The sequence below is a fragment of the Betta splendens genome, chromosome 7 (genome assembly GCF_900634795.4).
Source record: "Betta splendens chromosome 7, fBetSpl5.4, whole genome shotgun sequence".
Taxonomy (NCBI): Eukaryota; Metazoa; Chordata; class Actinopteri; order Anabantiformes; family Osphronemidae; genus Betta; species Betta splendens.
In genome coordinates, this window is record NC_040887.2 from 17,642,519 (window position 1) to 17,661,379 (window position 18,861).

Here is an 18,861-nt window from a genome sequence, read left to right on the forward strand (position 1 = left end):
GCAGAGGTCGAGACCCGAAGGCAGATTGGCAACTATTCATGTGACCGGATGTAAAGTGAGAAAGAAACATGGTGACACAGAATCCAGAAATAACTACAAAATAAAACAGGAAATAACCATACAGAACCTGGATCGTGACAGTTTCCTTTATCATCACGACCATTTCCTGCCCCTATTTGTGCCGTTGTTTACTCCACAACACTTCTCTCTAATGCATTGTAAAGACCACATCTTACAGTACATCTACACAAATTCTAGGGCAGAAATGGTCAATCCGTAATAATAGCAGGCAATCATCCAGCAGCAAGTGAAAAATTATACTTCTAAAGTATCAACATAAACAGATAGGCATGTAATTAGTCTGTTTGTGTCAAATAACAGCTTTTAATTAAGTCATCGTGTGCCATACACGCTGGGTATGGGAATTACACAGGCCCAAAGGCCCAAGGTCAATTTTGAGGCTGCAGAACATACATGTATTTTGAGCAGGCATGCACGCACTCACTCACACACACACACACACACACACACACACACACACACACACACACACACACACACACACACACACACACACACACACACAGTGACAGCTTCTGCAGGTGTGGTGCTTTTTGCTGACATCATTTCAGCACTAGTTGAAGTGCCCAATTTGACAAAGGCAAACTGTCTGGAGTCACTCTGTGTCTTTGCATCCCTGCAGACATGAGTCATCAAGGCAGCCAGATACAAGTGTGCCGCAAGTGTCTGATGTCCACTGCTTACTGAAAACACCAAAGCCACCAGGATTCAGCAGCATTAAAGCTTGTTGATTATCAAGATTTTTTCTTCCTATGTGTTTCTCATATTTTGAGAAATTTGCCTCAGACTGACTGCGCCTTTGGAAGCAGTGATGACAAATAGCAGGGTCTATTTTTGTCCCCTGGGTGATGGCGTGCCCTATGCTTTATTAGAAAAAGGAAGAGAGGAGGGCCTTGCAATGGTTGTCAGCTGAAGTTTCTTACACTCCAGACTGAGCCAAACATTTAACTTTTATTTTAAAAGCATGCAGACTGTGTAACCAAAGGCAGACGTTCAAAGCTTTTGCTTGTTTCTCTGAATAATTGGAATCATGAAACTGTGGCAAAATGGGAGTGAACAACACTCTGTCATAACTTAACTATTACTCTACATGATGAATGTCTGCAGGGTAATGAGGCTTCTCTACTGTATATTCTAGAATGGTTAAATTATTATGGCAATGCTGAATTGTGAATGACCAGTACATGGTTGCCTCGTACAGTAGATATCTGGCCATGAAAGTAACCAGCCTGTGTGACGTATCTTCTAAGCACATTAGTTGACAACACAAAGAGAAATCACAGTGTGTACGAGTAATGGAATATTTTTTGCGCCTCTTTGCAGAAAATGAAAGATGGGCAAGAAAGAAACTATTTGCCTCAGTTCAAAGGAAAACAGCACGGAGGAGCATTCAGTGTGACCTGGAGCTTAGGGGATCATTTTGTTCCTTCAGAATCACAAGGTTTTCCATGATGGAAACTCACATAAAAAGACACACCGTCAAGGTTTCGTCCTCATTCCCAACAGTGCTGGTTCTGCTCCACTGGCCAGTCTTGTTCAGCACATCTTAGCACGGACTTACTATCATTGTGCTTCATTTATCAGCCAGCAATTAATGTCTACATATACATGTCTAACCTACTACTGCCTACTACTACTTACTGCATTATTGCCATCTGCTCCATGTTAAGTAATAAAGACAAAAGTATCTGTTCAAAGCAAGTCTAAAATTCATCCATGTGAAATTATACTATTGATGTAATATCTGGGATTTATTAAGTATCCAATTAAAATAAACTCTTAGTTTTCATTCTGCTTTTATGTCTGGTCCTTGGCTGTACTGCTACAAAAAACATCCTGAAGCTTGAAGGCATGGTGATTTCTAACATATTTACTACTATACGTAGGTTGTCTCCCTAAGATTCATATTATAAGAAATATGTACATTAAAACTGTAAATCACGCATCAATGAAGGAAGTTACCGTCCCAAATAATATCACTAGAGTAAATAAATGACATAAATTGTTTGACATAGAAATAGGGTTACTGTGTTGTCCTCATTATCCCTACTATTTCACTTCAATGCAATGCAACATAAAAAAATTGATTTTAGAAGGTGAAATCTACTGTAACATCTATTTCTCAATAACTGATTACAGCAGGTAAGATCTTGAAGATTATGTTTAAGTCTCTTTTTTTCCTGGTTAAATATTTAACATCTGTTTATGAAACACGTCTGTTCAGGTTCCTACTGAAAAATTTGCCTCCACCTCACCTCCAGGTTTTGTGTGCGGGAGCATTAACATAAATTCATACATTTTCAAGCCAGACAATAAATGAATGTGTAGATTTATTTTGAGAGAGTAGTAGACTGAAACAAGCACAAGGCTGCTTAGATGTTGAGGACCGTCGTATGCGCTGACCAGCTGGTTGTGACGACCTTCGTCACAACCAGCTGTTGCTGGGCAAGTTTCAAACATGGGTTATACACTTACAAACATCACAATATGTTTTGCTAGCAAGGAAGCAATGTCAGCAAAGGCAGATTTCTGGCACTCTAGGTACAGCAGTCTTACTACTACCATACAATCCACATACATGTAGCACTTGATAAAGTGAAGCATCTTGGTTGAAATAAGAGTCCCACTGCCTCAGATACAAGCCACACAATCAAAACACCACTGTCTCTATCAACTGCTCAATCCTTATATGACCACTGTGCAATGTTTATGTCACTGTCATGCCACAAAGCTGTTAGAAGAACACCTGGAAAAGAAGAAAGCAGTGAAGTGACTGTAAGGCAATGACAAGAAGCAGCAGTGTTACCAGGATATGATGCATGCAGGGGTTGTAACTAATTAACCTAGCTTCTATACATTACCTTCACAACCTAAGCACAGATCAAAATTAGGCCATTTAATTACTGGAAAATGTTTATCAGCCTCGAAGACAGAAGAAGCTGATGCAAATGAGCCTCTAGCAGGGTGTCAGTGTTTCTGCTTTGACTTTTTTTTAACATGCTCTTAAGATACTGTCACACACTAAGAATAAAACAAGCGTCAAACGTTCTCTTCAGCTGCAACAATCACTTGTCTTGTCTGGTCATGTCTTTGATTACTCATATTTCAGATGTATATTGAGATCATATTTCCTCAGAGGACATATTTGCGATGCTTGCAATTCACACACTTTTAAATCATTAAGTGCCTCTCGAAATACTTTGCCACACTGAGGGCTGCAGACAAATACGTTCAGGTTGAATCGATGGGATGCCTTTGCATTCACAATAGAAGATGACAGGCAGTGTTCAAATAGGCCTTAAGTGAATGCGCCACATGTTCTCTTTGTGTGTACTCTGTCTTCTTTATCACAGCTGGTGCCGTTTGTTTTGGTAATTAAGAAATAATTAAAACCTTGGCCCAGGTAGTATAAAACTAAGGCTGAAGCCTTGGAGCAGTTAACCATATTTTTGCTTATAACAACTTTTCCATCTTTGCTGTCACTTCTTCCTACTGCAGTAATAACAGCATCTCACTGTCACTCAGGCAGCTCACTCACCAATAAGAGGATTAAGGCTCCAAATGAAACCCTGCCTGGCGATTAGAAGAAGAAATAGAACAACCCCGCTTATAACCAATATGCACCTGTCATAAGTAATTTTATCAATACAGAGGAATGATGAGGCCTGTCTCACGGCCCTTTTATGGCCTCCAACACTACGCAGCCACACTCATAGAGTTACGACAAAATGTCCTGTTTATGTTTGTACTTTTGACCAACCTTTGCTTATCTTGACCTTGTTTAAATTATTGAAACATGCTGGAAGCTGCTTTACTGTGCTAAGGTCTAATGAACGAAAGAAGACTTACTGTTGAGTAGGGTTAGGGTTAGGTTTAGAGATTGAGTTGATTGAAGTTGAGTGGATCTAATTGGTGATCAACAAACCTAAGGAGCCTAAACACGAGGCCCCTTGGTCTTTGTGAAAGGAGATTCTGTGATTGACGTCTAGAGAAAACAGCACAAGGTGTGTGGTCAGTCAGTTTCACTGACTGATTGTAGGTTCTTCTGAAAATTAAGCAGTAACTCATTGAAATGATTCTGCACTGACTAAAACGGAGAAGGCATCTTTTTATTCATTGTGATTGTTTTCTTGCCATTTTCTTTAAGATCACGAGCGGATCGGGAAAGACTCGTCCTATGAGCAGGAGGGGAAAGTTCAGTTCGTGATTGACGCGGTCTATGCTATGGCTCACGCTCTGCACAACATGCACAAAGACCTCTGTCCTGGAAAGGTTGGTCTCTGTTCTAAGATGGATACCATCAACGGCACGTTGCTACTCAAGTACATCCGCGATGTGAACTTCACAGGTTTGTGTTTCTGTTTTTAGTTGGGAACAAAATATGAGTTACGCATAAAGAAGATTTGAACTGAACGAAAATCAGCAGCTGTCAACAGAAATGCATTGTGGTCTGCAGTTATTAGGCTACTGAATGTACAGTAAATTACTTCCATCAGAATGCTGAGAATTATACTGTGACCATGACCAAACTTCTCTGCATTGAATTTCCCACAAGGTGCATTTTCTGTGTTAAATTTTCAGGATGCTGAGCTGTGTAATGATTATATAGTAAGGACTAACGGGGTCACGACACAGCACAGGCAAAAACGAGCATCTGTGGTTTCCAGTAGTTTTACTGTATGGAAAACGATTTGAATGTTTAGTTTTTACTGTTTAAATGGAAAGTATTCTCTTGAATTCATGGACACAAACTGCTCCTGACACTAAAAATGAAGGTAATTAAATAAAATACCTACACAACAAATGGAGACAATAAGACGCATTTAGCAGTAGTACTGTACAGTATATATGAAATTATAAAGGTAGAAACTGTTAAATTAAAACCATGAGCATAAGGTTACATTAACTATACTGTAGCCACAAGTTACTGTTAGATGCAGTTTGAAATGTTTGAAACTGATTACATGCCTACAAGTACAAGAATAGATAAGGTCATCAAGGCAGCATTTTATACCTTCAACCTAAGGTCTTGTAAAGACTAAATGAAAACGCAAGTGGAACGGTGTCAAAGTCTGATCAGCTCTAGCAGCTAAAACAACTTCAGATAATTGTGTCACATATGTGTTGAAGGTCACAGTGCTCATGCAATCAAGTCTAATAACACAAATAATTTGACACGGTCTCAAAGCTGCTCCACCCTCACAGATTGTTGCACTATAAAGTATAAATTTATTTTGATGAAGAATACACGATGGGATCTTTATGGGGAGAAACAACATGACAGGAGCTGGGGAGCGTCTGCAAATTTATTAGAATTTAACTTTAACAGCAATAGGAAGTCAGTGGGGATCTGTTAGTGAAATAATACAGAAGTCAACTTAACCTTTATTCCTGCGGAAAATAAAGGTTAATGTAACTCAACATTGCAGAAATTATTTGTTCATAACTTATATACTGTATACCGAAAAAACAGACTGCAGCATTCCATGTATATATACAGTATTTACTGTAACTGTAGACCCTGTCTTCAAAGTCCAAATATTTTTTTATTTGCTCATGAATACATGTTTTTACTGTATGTAAGCAGTCAGTTCGCATTTGTACTATATAAAAAAGTAAGCTTAGTTTAGTTACAACACAGATCAGTTCTCCCAGCAACAGAAAAAATGTCAGGATCCTGGGCTGGCCCTGCTAGCCATCCTGTTGTTGTTTTTACCCTGGACCACACCTTCTCTACGCTGCTCACGTCAGGTCGGTTACTGCTTTGGACTATTGATGGGCCCTGTTGCCGGTCAGTCACGCGTTGCTTGGCATGTAAGACGTGCAAAGGCATCTTGTGTTTTATGTTTTGCAGCAGCCTCCTTTGTTCATGCCAGATTGCCAGTTCTCTGTTTGTTCATGCCCAGGTAGCCCATGTTAGCCACGCATTGCACCACATGTAACACGTGTTAATGCCATGCCTTAGTCTTGTTGTTCATGCCATGCCTTAGTCTCATTGTTCATGCCATGCCATGTCTTAGTCTCATTGTTCATGCTGTGCCTTTGCCTCGTTCTGCTCTCGTTTTTTCAGGCCAGGCCTCAGCCACGTTTTTAAGTTTTGCCTTCTGTTGTATTTGATTTTGTTTTAAGAGGAGTGTTTTGTGTTTGAGTTTTATTTACAATAAACTGTTCCCATGGATTCATTGCCCACACTTGGCTCTGACTCGGTCCGAACGGACTTCCACAGCCGCGATCCGCCATCTTGAGAGACAACAATAAGCTACTCTCATTTTAACAGTAAAAAAAAGGGAAACTCATTCACAGCTATTCAATTCCATTCAATTCAATTTTATTTATATAGCGCTAAATCACAACAAGGTTATCTCAAGGCACTTTTCCATGTAAGGTTTAGGACCTTACACAACTAAACCCAATGGACCCCACATACAGCAAGCCTTTAATTGTAATTTGACAGCAACAGTGGAGAGGAAAAACTCCCTCTCTAACGAGGAAGAAACCTCCAGCAGAACCTGGCTGTATGTGTGCGGCCATCTGCCTCAACCGGTTGGGGTGAGGGGATAGAGAGAGAGAAAAGCACAACAACAACAACAACAACAAGCAACAACAAAGCAGGATGACTCTAGGAACCACAAGTAGCCCAGCACTCTGAGAACAAAGTGTTCAGCTGGGAGCATAAGGAACTATGAGGTCTTAGAAAAGAAGATCAGAAGGAGCTTTGTCATTAAGTGCTTTGTAGGTGAGTAGGAGAATTGTGTATAGACTGTGTATAGACTGAACAGTATCAGAGCAAGCACAGAACCCTGTGGTATTCCAAATCTAATCCTTGTGCATATGGAGAATTTGTTGTTAACATAAACAAACTGGAATCTGTTCAACAAATTGGATTTAAACCATTTCAGTGCTGTTCCTTTAATTCTGATGCTATGTTCTAGTCTTTGTGATAGAATGTTATGATTAATTGTACCAAATGCAACACTAATATCTAACAGGACAGGGGTCTGAAGCTAAGAGAAGATCATTAGTGACTCTAACCAGAGCTGTTTCTGTGCTATGATGTTTTCTAAATTCTGACTGTAAATCTTTGTACAGGTTATTCCTACTCAGGTGGTCAGATAATTGTTTAGCCACAAATTTTCTTTGAAATTGGCCTATAGTTAGCTAGTTCAACAGGGTCCAGAGTACGTTTTTTCAATACAGGTTTGACCACAGCCACCTTAAAAGCCTGTGGTACTGAACATAGCCTATATGTAAAGACTGGTTGATTTGATTGGATATGGAAGAGCTGAGAGTAGGTAGAACTTCTTTGAGTACTCTGGTTGGGATTTGGTCTTAAAGACAATTGGAGTTGGAAGAGTTAATTATTGAAGTTAGCTCTATATGAGTTATGGGGGGAAAGCTCTCTAAGTAAGACAGAGGACTTAAAGTTGTTGGATCTACAGTAGACAGTGATTTCTGACATTTGGAGGAAGTTGCTGATGAATGTCCTCCCTAATAGTGAGAATCTTATTAGTAAAGTAGTTCATAAAGTCATTGCTGCTGAGGTTGAAGGGGGTAGTAGACTCCACATAGCTAGTGGTTTCTTTTACATGCTGAGTAAAACCAATAGTGTCTAACAATAAGTTAAAAGCAGTGCTGAGACAGTTACTGTCAACATCTACATGAATGTTAAAGTCTCCCACTACAAGGACTTTATCTGTGCTAAGAACTAAATTTAGATAAGAATTCAGAAAATTCAGTTAAGAACTAAGAAGGACTATAAGCGAACTCAAACACAACTGGCTTTTGAGTTTTAGAGTCTGGGTGAGAAGGCTCAGAGTGAGGCTCTCAAATGACTTATAACTATGTTTATGTTAGTAACTCTAACTCACATGATAAATTGCTGCTACTCCTCCATCTCTACCTGTACTTCTAGGGACATGATACAGTAGTTGATGTGACTCATTGGAGTCGACTTATTTAAACTAACATATTCATCCTGCTGCAGCCAGGTTTCAGTGAGACAGAACAGATGAAGTATGCAGTTCAAGAAAGCAGCATCATTCAAGGCTGCAGCATTCAGAATGGGAGACAGTAAGTGAGAGGGTGGAGTACATTCAGAATCCAGAATGTACTTCATGTTACATACTGTACCTTTAACCCTTTAGTACAGTGGACATTTCAATATATAGATGTGGAGGACGCTGATTCTTAATATGTCAATATCTGCTGGCAACGCATCAGTTCTTCATGTGTGTGCTTCCAACTACTGTAGCTGCTACAGCGCCTTGGACCAGCCTGCAGATAACAGCAGGAGGCAGCGTACAGTGTGTATTACATTATTTTCATCAGACCTCCAGGTGAATGCACATCAAGAAGAAAAGGGAAGCATGAGTAACATGTTTTCAACTCTGATTCAAAAGTCCAGCCCATAGTTGTCAGGTTATACTAGACGCTGGACCCACAGGCACAGCTCAGACACACTTGGCGATGATAAATGAGGATTTATTCCCATAGACAGAGTCCAGATCAGGCAGGGTCATACACAGGTAGGCAATAATGAGTAATACAAAGGATCAGGCAGAATCCGTGTCGTGGACAGGCAAGGTTTGTTAACAAAGAGCTCAAGATTACAGTACCGTTCCGTCAGAGGCAGGGTCGTCGTCAAGCTAGCATGCAAGGTCGTTACCAGACAGGATCAAGGGCTAAGGCATACAAAGCAGACAGACGCTAGACAGAATCAGTGCCGGTGGTCAGTAGCAGGGTTCAAGATAACAAGGCTAGCCTAGGCTAGAATACAAGACGCTGGAATGTGGTGGATATCACGCAACAATCTGGCAAAGTACTGGGCTGAGAGGTGGTGCTTAAATACTAGGTGACTGATTACAGATGAGCTACAGGTGTGGGTAATAAGAACCGGTAATGGCAGGGAACAGCTGTGACATGACAGGATAAACAGGAAGTCCTTTCAAAATAAAACCCGAGAATAGAACCAGAACATTACCGACAGGAAGGACTTCAAAATAAAACAAGGAACAGGACCAGAAACTATGACAATAGTGAGTACTGTGACCTAGCACACAACATTGAAAATAATGCAAAATACATTTACTGTACTACAGTATAACTGCAAATAAAAAACACAGCATAATTTTTGCACTTTCCAGTTGCTTTGTTAAATTGTCATATAGCTGGTGAGTATTTAGAACATTTACAACTGGCTGCACTGGAAACAGCCCTTCCCTCAGATGCCCTGGAATGGCCTCATTACAAAATTGGTGGCTTGTTCTGGAGTTGAAGAGAAGTGGAAGGCAGAGTGGAGAGAGAGAAACTGAGAGAGTGCTGTCATTCATTAATGCTGAGTGTGGGGAGTTTGTGGATAACAAGCAATAGGGCAATGAGGAGAATGAAAGAGTGTGAAATGATTTGCAAACGCAAACAGACAGAATCACTGGCCTTCCTCGAAGAACAGGACAACATGGCTGGACAAAGTCTAATGTGTAGATTTTTCTCTTCCCAGGAATTGCTGGCACGCCGGTGGTTTTCAATGTGAACGGAGATGCTCCTGGTCGCTACGAAATCTACCAATACCAGATGATGAACAACACAACGGAGTACAAGATCATTGGCCACTGGACCGACCAGCTGCATTTAGACGTACGGAAATTGATTATAAAAACACGTCTGGTAGGCTGCAGCTGCATGACCAGGCCTCCAATAAGTCATCCACAGACATCACACACACTACACCAACGGTAACAAGAGAGCTACTGTAAAATGAACCTTTCTTACTGTAATTCACATCAGCTCAGTGTCACTCATAATTAGCTTTACAGGAGTGAGGAGATGGGGCCTTATTTTAACAATGGCCATCAATACACATACAGCTCCTACACATACATATGAGTGGAGTGTCAATTCTGCAGTGTTTTAACATCCAAAATCCTTTGTTTTCAATAAACTTTTTGAGGAATAGTCTGCATGCATTATTTATACACGGCCCTCCAGGCACTTTTATTTTCTCAACGCACACGAAGCAGGAATATTAGATTGCTGTAGACATTGTGGTGCTGCTGCACCAGACAGAGCTACCACTGTCAGGGATGTCTAGGAAGATCCTGGAGACATTAGATATTGAATGGTCAATTTAGATGTTTATTACAATACCTGAATATTCTCATTCTCTCCAATAAATTAAAGTAAATAACCTCCACGCTACAGTGCTTACAAGCTACGTACAATGTAGAAGCAAGTATTTAAACCATTCTGCATAATGCCCCCATGCATTATGCTGCGTTGCTTAGTCAGTGTGTTTAGTTTAGTGCCCAGTTTCAGAAGGGAGAGTAAACCAACTGCATTCTCTCCTGTCATCTCTGTCCCTGTAGATCCCCGAGATGCAGTGGCCTGGCGGAATCCAAGACGTCCCCTCCTCCATTTGCAGCCATCCCTGCCGTCCTGGCCAGCGCAAGAAAATAGTTAAGGGCATTCCGTGCTGCTGGCACTGCGAGAGCTGTGACGGTTACCAGTATCAGGCAGATACTTACACCTGCAAGATGTGCCGCTTTGATCTGCGGCCAAACGACAACCACACCGGCTGCATGCCCATCCCCATAGTCAAGCTAGAGTGGAGCTCACCGTGGGCCGTCATCCCCGTTCTCATCGCTGTCGCTGGCATCATGGCTACGCTGTTTGTGGTCGTCACCTTTGTACGCTACAACGATACACCCATCGTTAAGGCGTCAGGCAGAGAACTGAGCTACGTGCTGCTGACGGGCATCTTCCTGTGCTATGCCACAACCTTCCTCATGATTTCCACACCTGATATGGTAGTGTGCTCACTGCGGAGGATTTTTCTGGGACTGGGCATGAGTATCAGCTACGCAGCGCTGCTCACCAAGACGAATCGGATCTACAGGATCTTTGAGCAGGGCAAGATGTCGGTCAGCGCCCCCCGATTCATCTCCCCAGCCTCCCAGTTAGTCATCACATTTAGCTTGATATCAGTGCAGCTGCTTGGAGTGTGCATCTGGTTTGGTGTGGATCCGTCACAGGCAGTCATCGACTACGAGGACCAACGAACCACCAACCCCGAAATGGCCCGCGGCGTCCTGAAATGTGACATATCAGACCTGTCACTCATCTGTCTGCTGGGTTACAGCATGCTGCTGATGGTCACCTGCACAGTGTATGCCATCAAGACCAGGGGGGTTCCTGAAACATTCAACGAGGCCAAGCCCATTGGCTTCACCATGTACACCACTTGCATCGTGTGGCTTGCCTTTATTCCCATTTTCTTTGGGACCTCTCAGTCAGCAGAAAAGGTAAACATCCCATTTTTAAACTTGATAAAAGTTTTTTGTTTACATTTTTATGTTACTATGTTTTCTCAGATAATAAGGCATCCACTGACAATAAAACTAATCATTTGTAAATCTACTCTTTTGTACTGTCAATTTGAGGCTGCCTACTTATAAAGTTACTAAAATTTATCAGAGAGCTCTGGAAGACGGGGGAAGCAGGAGCCCAACGCTGAGACTTGTCACCACAGGCAGAACAAAACATTCTGTCAGCTGAGTTCACAGAGCATCACTCAAGTAATCAGCACCATGTGATAGTTTAGCTAATAGCTGAGGTTCATCATGCATGTAAACACAGCCAGAGATGAAACATGCAGACAGAATGCTGATAACATTCTTCACTTCTTAAAAGCAAGAAAAGTGTTTTGGAAAGGTCACATGCATCAGCTTTTATCAACCCACATGGACGCAAAGTTAAGCTTTAACAGCCATTTAACAGAGTAGCAGAGTATAAATTTAAGTATACGCAAGGCAAAATTACCTATAAAGGAATGTCAAATAAAATCAAACATGGATGCAACTAATAACTATGGCTGTAATCCAAGTCTGACAACAGCCCACGAGAGTTACCGTGTTACAGTGTGTACAGTAAAATAACATGATCTTCTAGTTTTCTTCTGACACTGACTTGTTTGTTAAATATTTAACTTTAACCCCCTCAGGCCAACATTACTAGGTACGATTCCGCCTATACAGTAACTGCATTCAGATTCATGTTTTATGTAAAGGTAAAGTTGTCTGGGGCACATCTGATACGTAAAGATAAAAGTCCTGCTTTGAAGAAATTTCAAAATAGTTTAACCCACTGAGTCAGCCGAATTTGGCTTGGTCCCTCCCTGTGCTGATGGAACCGATTGGCAATCATAGCAGTGTGTCAGGTAAAATGCATGACACCGTTGCAGATGGGTGAGGAAGTGGGTGAGGGTCAAGAAATGCTCATGTGCTGCCTGTAGGATGGTGCAATACAGTGTGCTCCCAGTTTACACAGTTGGGTTTTTCTTAACAGAGGGTTTAATGTGCGACATGTTACAGTAACCTTATATACATGAAACAGGCCCATGATGTTAATGAAAACAAAACCTTCCCCAGTGTTTGCTATTCATGCAAAACAACTGTTAAGGTACACAAATTCCTATTGAACATATATTGGATAAAATGTACAATAGCTCATGTATTCTGGAATTAACTGTGATACTGGTTAATGTTCTACGTGTGGTGATGATGAAGGAAAAGTTACACATGAAATGACAAAAGTTGTAGAAGCTGCTGTACAAACCTCATGGGAGAAACATAATCCATAACCGCTGACAGACCAGTGCTTCAGCAGCCTTTGGGCTATTCCAGTGTCGAACAACTCATCATTTGTGACGCCTGAAAACGCCATGCAAGACAAATCTTTTTGAAGCGCATCTGCCAGCTGTGCTTCCTTTGTTCACTGTTCAACTCATATTCCTCAGTCTCAGACAGCCTAGGGGGTTTTAATTGTTCTCTTTACAAGCTTACAATAATGTAAAACACCACCATGTATCAAGTCTTCACTTTCCATTCATGTTTTAATGTTTCTGTGATTTCTTGACTCCCCTTGCACAGACACAGACTCAATGTGGTCTCGGACTATTATCATCAACAGAAAACCACTGGAGGCACTTTTAATATACTATAGCATGTTTCTCTCTGCTCTGCAGTTTTTGTGTCTGGGGGTGTTAGTCCTGTGAGCTGCAGCTGTCACTGACTTTAAATAATACACAATTTCTATGAAGTCTAAATCATATATGCAAACTAAGCACATAGTCATATTAGTGAAACTGCCATGATTATGGGCTAGTGTATGCTGTACAAACACAGCGGATGCTTTAATTAAATTCAGTTAAATTTACTTACATAGCGAGATTCATCTGCATTTTGTGAGACCAAACAACTGCACATGGAAATGTTACCTTCCTACCTTGGGATCTTGTACTGTCTGAAGTATATGGGAGAATTTAAAAGACTCATCATGCACCAGAAACGGTCTCTGACTTAAACTGGTCTCATTGTGCAGGTATGAATTTTATTATTCAGTGCTCGGTTCAACTTGATGTTAAGTTATTTAACATATGTATGTGTATGATGTGGAGTCTAATGATTCGACTCTGTCTCTTTCACACCACAGTTGTATATCCAGACCACCACACTTACCATTTCCGTGAGCCTCAGTGCTTCGGTCTCCCTGGGAATGCTCTACATGCCCAAGGTCTATGTCATTCTCCTCCATCCAGAGCAGAACGTACCCAAGCGAAAGCGTAGCCTGAAGGCTGTGGTCACTGCAGCCACCATGTCCAACAAGTTCAACTCGAAAGGTGGCCTGAGGCCAAACGGAGAGGCCAAATCAGAACTTTGTGAAAGTCTGGAAACGCAAGGTTAGTATCACACATGACATAACAATAAAGAAAACAGAAAAAAATTAATTTAACTAGAAGTGATTTTTACGCTGGTGCAATGAGCTGTTGCTGTGTAAAATTATAACAGTTATAGAAAACATGTCTACTTAAAAGCAATGAATCCTTTGGATGAACATTTCTAGAATTGATTGCAGTGTTATTTTGCACTTGAGCAGTTCAGGAAATTAGTTAACATAAGGGTAAAAAAATGTGGGGCTTTTGAGTGCTGTCTAAACACAAGATGACACTGAACTGAACTGTGTGAATTAACAGATCTGACAGAAGAGTTTGTGAATCACCCTCAAGCTACAAGGAACTAGTTTTCACAATTCACTATAATTTAGCAATTTCAAATAAAACCTTAGGTTCTGCTTGATAATTCTGCATTTTGAAAATGGATGAGAAAACTTGTTTCCAATACCACTGACTTTTACTACACTGGGTTTGTGGATCAAGAGGTGTGACAGAAAGCCCACTGACAGTGGCACTACTGTACCTCAGTGCCCTGAGGCACTAAGGTAGTGCCCCCCTGAGTGGGGGCAGCCCTGAACCCACGACTCGATTTTATTAGCAAATGATGTGTATCAGGGCTAAAACGTCTCCCTCCTCCACAAGTTGGTATCTCATATTGAACTAATTCATGCGTGCTCACTAAAGTGTGAATGTAACAACTGCTCTTTGTGCTTGTGTGTCAGACTGTGTTGAGGGAGGGGAGCCTTGTGAGGGACTTTAGACTCTCAGGTAACACGATTAGAAATTGACTCTGTCCTTTTATTATCTGTGACCAATTATGTTGCAGTTCATTTCTGTTGTGTGTTCTGTGCACAACAGCCCATGTCTGCAGACTCCCAGCTGCCTCTGGCTAAATAGCACTCTGAATGCCACAAGACAGTAATCCATCCCTCACAAATCCACCCTTGACCAATGCACATTAACTTTGATTGTGCAGTGCTATGAAATGGCCAATCAGCCTGGTGAAACATGTTGGAAGATGACACCAGTCTGGCTGAATGAAGGAAACAAACGATAGCCATGTGCTCCCTGTAATTTGTTTATCTGTTGACAAAAGGAGGAATTTGTCATAATAGCACAACAACAAGAAGTGTGAACAGGAAAAGACAGATTGGTCTGCCAGCTCCAATTCTTTCTGGACTTCTGGACTATCTATTCTTTATCTTGGCCTCACAGCACATAAATATTCAAATAAGGTTCATTTATCAATGCTTCTCTTGGAAGAGATGCTTTCAATGAAATGGCAAGAGCCCCCCGTTCCCATGGCCGACATCGCACTGACAAATATAAACACCTCTCCCCTGCAGCACTTTTGCCCCAACTCTGGCTTCCAGCTGTCACCTGATTGGATTCATCCCCTCTGACATATTGAATCAGTCAAAGATGCTGTTGGCAGATAGGCTGTGTAATTACCACCAATAAGCATGCTTGCTGAGGACAGGATGCTGACACCTTCACACGGACGCATGTGTGCAGAATGGCAAGAATGCATGTAAAGCACAGTTAGCGGATCCCTCTGCAGCAGTAATAGTCACTGTTTTCTAGCCTCTGGCCGCCTTGTTTTATTCACAGTTGACATAAGATTCCATACAATATTTATGGAAGCTCATAAATTGCCAGAGCAGATCACAGATTGTCTAAGGATCATTTGATGTCTGACACAACACCAAATGGCAACATGGTGTTTGCTGCATGCTTTGCTTGGAGCCCAGAACAATTGGAAGTATTTGCATGTGGTGAAAGACCTGTAATAGATTCTATTATTTTATAGTGATGCTGTGAGGTGTCTTGTATCATATTAGGGTGCAATTATTGTTCATATCTAGAGTATCTATATATCTATCTTACATACATTACATACATAGTCGACTGTGAAGAAAACATTAAAACAGAGACTTTATTGTCACAAACACTGTAATAGGAAGTGCTTTTGACTGCATCATTTTGACATGTTGGTGACACTTTTTTATTTACAATACTAACATGTACTACATCAGTCCCTTATTTCAGTAGAAATTTACAAGCAACTCTTAACAGAATTCATTTTTCTACACAAATTGCTAAGTTGCTGCACTAAATTTGTGTAAGATTCTTCAGAAGTTGAAAATATAAGATAGAAAGTTCTACCAAGTTATAGTTGAGTCAGTTAATCTAATTCAATTTTGTGGTTTCAGTTTTTTAAATGTGACTTTCTATGTTTAATGTTAGTGTTGATGAAAAATGGGGCTTGTGGAATAAAATTATCAACCTGATGAAGTCACTGAGTTCTGAGAATCATAGTTTTAAAGGAATTTCTGGATTTACCCTGTATTCATGCAGTGAAGGAAGAACACCTATAATAATCTTCTTAACCCTTACCTTTTGTCTTCCACCCCTGACAGTGCTGTCCTCCAAGCAGACATACATAAGTTACAGTAACCATGCCATCTAACACAGCACCAGAGGATCAAGGGTCTGTGAGAAAAAAATCACCTGTTAATGGGAACTACTGAATGACTTTAGACGAAACGCCTGAGGTAGAAAGATGGGAATTTGGCCCTCCACAAAGAGAGAGGACGTCATATTTTTCTAGAGAATCAGGTAAAGGCTTTGATGCCACATTTATGAGATTCTAGCAGATTTCCTGCAGGGAATGCGGAGATGTTTGAGAGGTTGGACACACTCTTCCTCTTCTTCCCGACCTTCCTGAGACGTGGGGATTGAGCAGTGACGTTTCAAGATGTGGACTATGTGAACCACCTGGAAGCTGGTGTGCCAGTGTGTTTTCTTTCTGAAGTGTATAGCACAGTTTCAGTTCTGAGAGGTTTATCTATAAAAGTTATTTTTGGCTACTGCTGTCATTGGAGTTTAACACTAACGTACTCGTCAAACTTTACATGTCTTACATGAACCAACACCTGAAACTCAACCAGTGGGTCATTCTAGCTTTTTGTTTTTTTAAATAAATTTTTCATAATAATGTATGCCATCATCATAGCAAACCTAGTGTACAGTCCCAGAGCATGCTAGTGGGCGCATCATGTATACTGTGCTGTGTTGTCAACATCAGTGGACAAAAAAAGACTTGTTTCAAGGGCAGAAAGAGTCGTACCTTTGTGGTTTACACTCGCTCCATAAATGTCCGCCAGGACAATACATAGCTTGAGCATCCAAGATTTATTGGCCCTTACTTATCTAGCGTTTGTTAAAACCAGCTGAGTGACTGCATCTGTTTAACCTTAAAGCCAGGCAATTATAAATGTGCAGTTACAGTATGTACACAATTATGCAATCAGCCAAAGTTGTTCCCATATTCTACATTCATGAATTGTGTGGATGTAAAACTCAGATCATTTAAAATCAAATGTTATTTTGTTTGTTTTTTGCAGTTAAGCAATAATACTGCTGCTGCTATAATCTAGTCTCAGTACATCATCAGTACGTCAAGCAGAAATACTACTACTACTTTTGATGCTAGACTGGATGAGATAGATGACCTGAAATGATTAATGGGTTTAAAAGCAGGTTCATGCAGCTGCCATCAGAACACATTTAAGCATGCTTCAGTCTAAACCTTCAGAAATTTTTAGTTGGATGACAAAGCAGAGCAAAAAAGCAGAGCCTGATACTAGCTGATTTAAAACAAAAACAACCTGCTAACACCTATAAAGCATATTATTACAGTGCATATGTTTGGCTCTGAAGCCTGTCAGCACTTTCTTCACAGAATAATTAACAAATACAGACAGACACACAAACACAGTGACTCCACACCATCTTCCTGGCAGGAAGCAGCAGAAATCTGCATGTGTAGCTGGCAAGTACTGGATATTCATCATTTTTGTTTAGTTGGACATCTAATAGTGAGATTGATGAAGTTGATCAGTCAGTGCTGTCTCAGGGTCTGGTCTGCTAAATTAAGCAGAACCCCAAACTCACACGATACCAAATTCATGTTAGAGACATTTTTAGTTTTAACATCTTTCAGTTCTAAATCAAAAAGAAGGAACAATAGCTGCTCGATAATTAAGGGCCAGTGCCTTCATTCTGTGCCTCATACACATTTTACAGTCTTTATTTTCTTTATTCTTTATGTTTGTGTCATCCATTATAAAAATATGACTGAAAAGGACTAAATGTACAAATTATAATTAAGTGTGCAACCTCCATCTTTGTGTCCAATCTCTAAAGTATTCGTAATGAGCAGTAATTCTGGAATTTGTCTCAGTAAATGTTATCCTCAGCAATGCAAAAATCTGTATGTTGCATGTCAAAACTCACGAGATGAACAATCTGACAGAAGGGTTTGTCATCAGGAAGGAAATCTGCTGCAGAGAATTATAAATGTTTGGGTTTAAACTGATTCTTACTGTAGCTTCAACAAAAGTCTGAGATGCCGCAAATGTTTTCTCATGATTTGATAAAATATTTGTTTGTGAGATTGTGTTTGTGAATATAATCATTTACTGCGTTTTGCCACAAACCCTGCCTTTTTATGTTATTAAAACACAGTCTATGTTACAAAATAGAAAATGTTGACTGTGCTAACTGAAATTCAATGGCAAGTTAATGTATGTTAATAAAATGGATTGACTATGTTTGCTTTATGCACTGAATTATTGTATAAAAAAGAAAGAGAAAAAGAAATACAGTGCCTGAATATTTATGAATCATCTATAGAAAAAAATGTGTAGAGCATGTTCATTTTTATACAAGATATTTCTAATAAAAAGAATGTTTTGCTAATTAATCATTGCTTCTTTTTTGTTTCATTAGCAACTAATCAAGATGAGCAAGAAAATGAATCAGTTGTTACAGTGATTAAACCTCTGAAGTTTTTTTTCCATCCTTAGTCAAGGTGATAAACTAGAAGGTACAAGCTTAAATCACAGCACCGTCACCATGCTTCACAGATAAGATGGGTTTCCTTTGCTGGGATGTGGCATGTGCTCTGCTTATGTCTCGTGCCTTTAGAATATTTCTTCAACCGCCATCTAGCTCATCAACAGCACTGAGCAAACTCTAGACAGGCAGCC

At 40.4% G+C, this 18,861-nt stretch overlaps 1 protein-coding gene across 4 annotated transcripts in view; it reads left to right on the forward strand.

The window, feature by feature from the left end:
• Positions 1-18,575, forward strand: part of LOC114858214 (metabotropic glutamate receptor 4-like) — a 168,978-nt gene extending 150,403 nt beyond the window's left edge. For 3 of the 4 annotated variants that reach the window (XM_055510196.1, XM_029155137.3, XM_055510198.1), the window contains 5 exons: positions 4,229-4,429; positions 9,578-9,714; positions 10,443-11,378; positions 13,567-13,813; positions 16,228-18,575. In XM_055510196.1, the coding sequence (XP_055366171.1) occupies positions 4,229-4,429; positions 9,578-9,714; positions 10,443-11,378; positions 13,567-13,813; positions 16,228-16,277 (1,571 nt within the window). In that variant the 3' untranslated portion in view covers positions 16,278-18,575. Of the gene's footprint in view, positions 1-4,228; positions 4,430-9,577; positions 9,715-10,442; positions 11,379-13,566; positions 13,814-14,529 lie in introns of all 4 variants that reach the window. The other variant, XM_055510197.1, reaches the window with a different exon arrangement.
• The last annotated feature ends 286 nt before the right edge of the window (positions 18,576-18,861 follow it).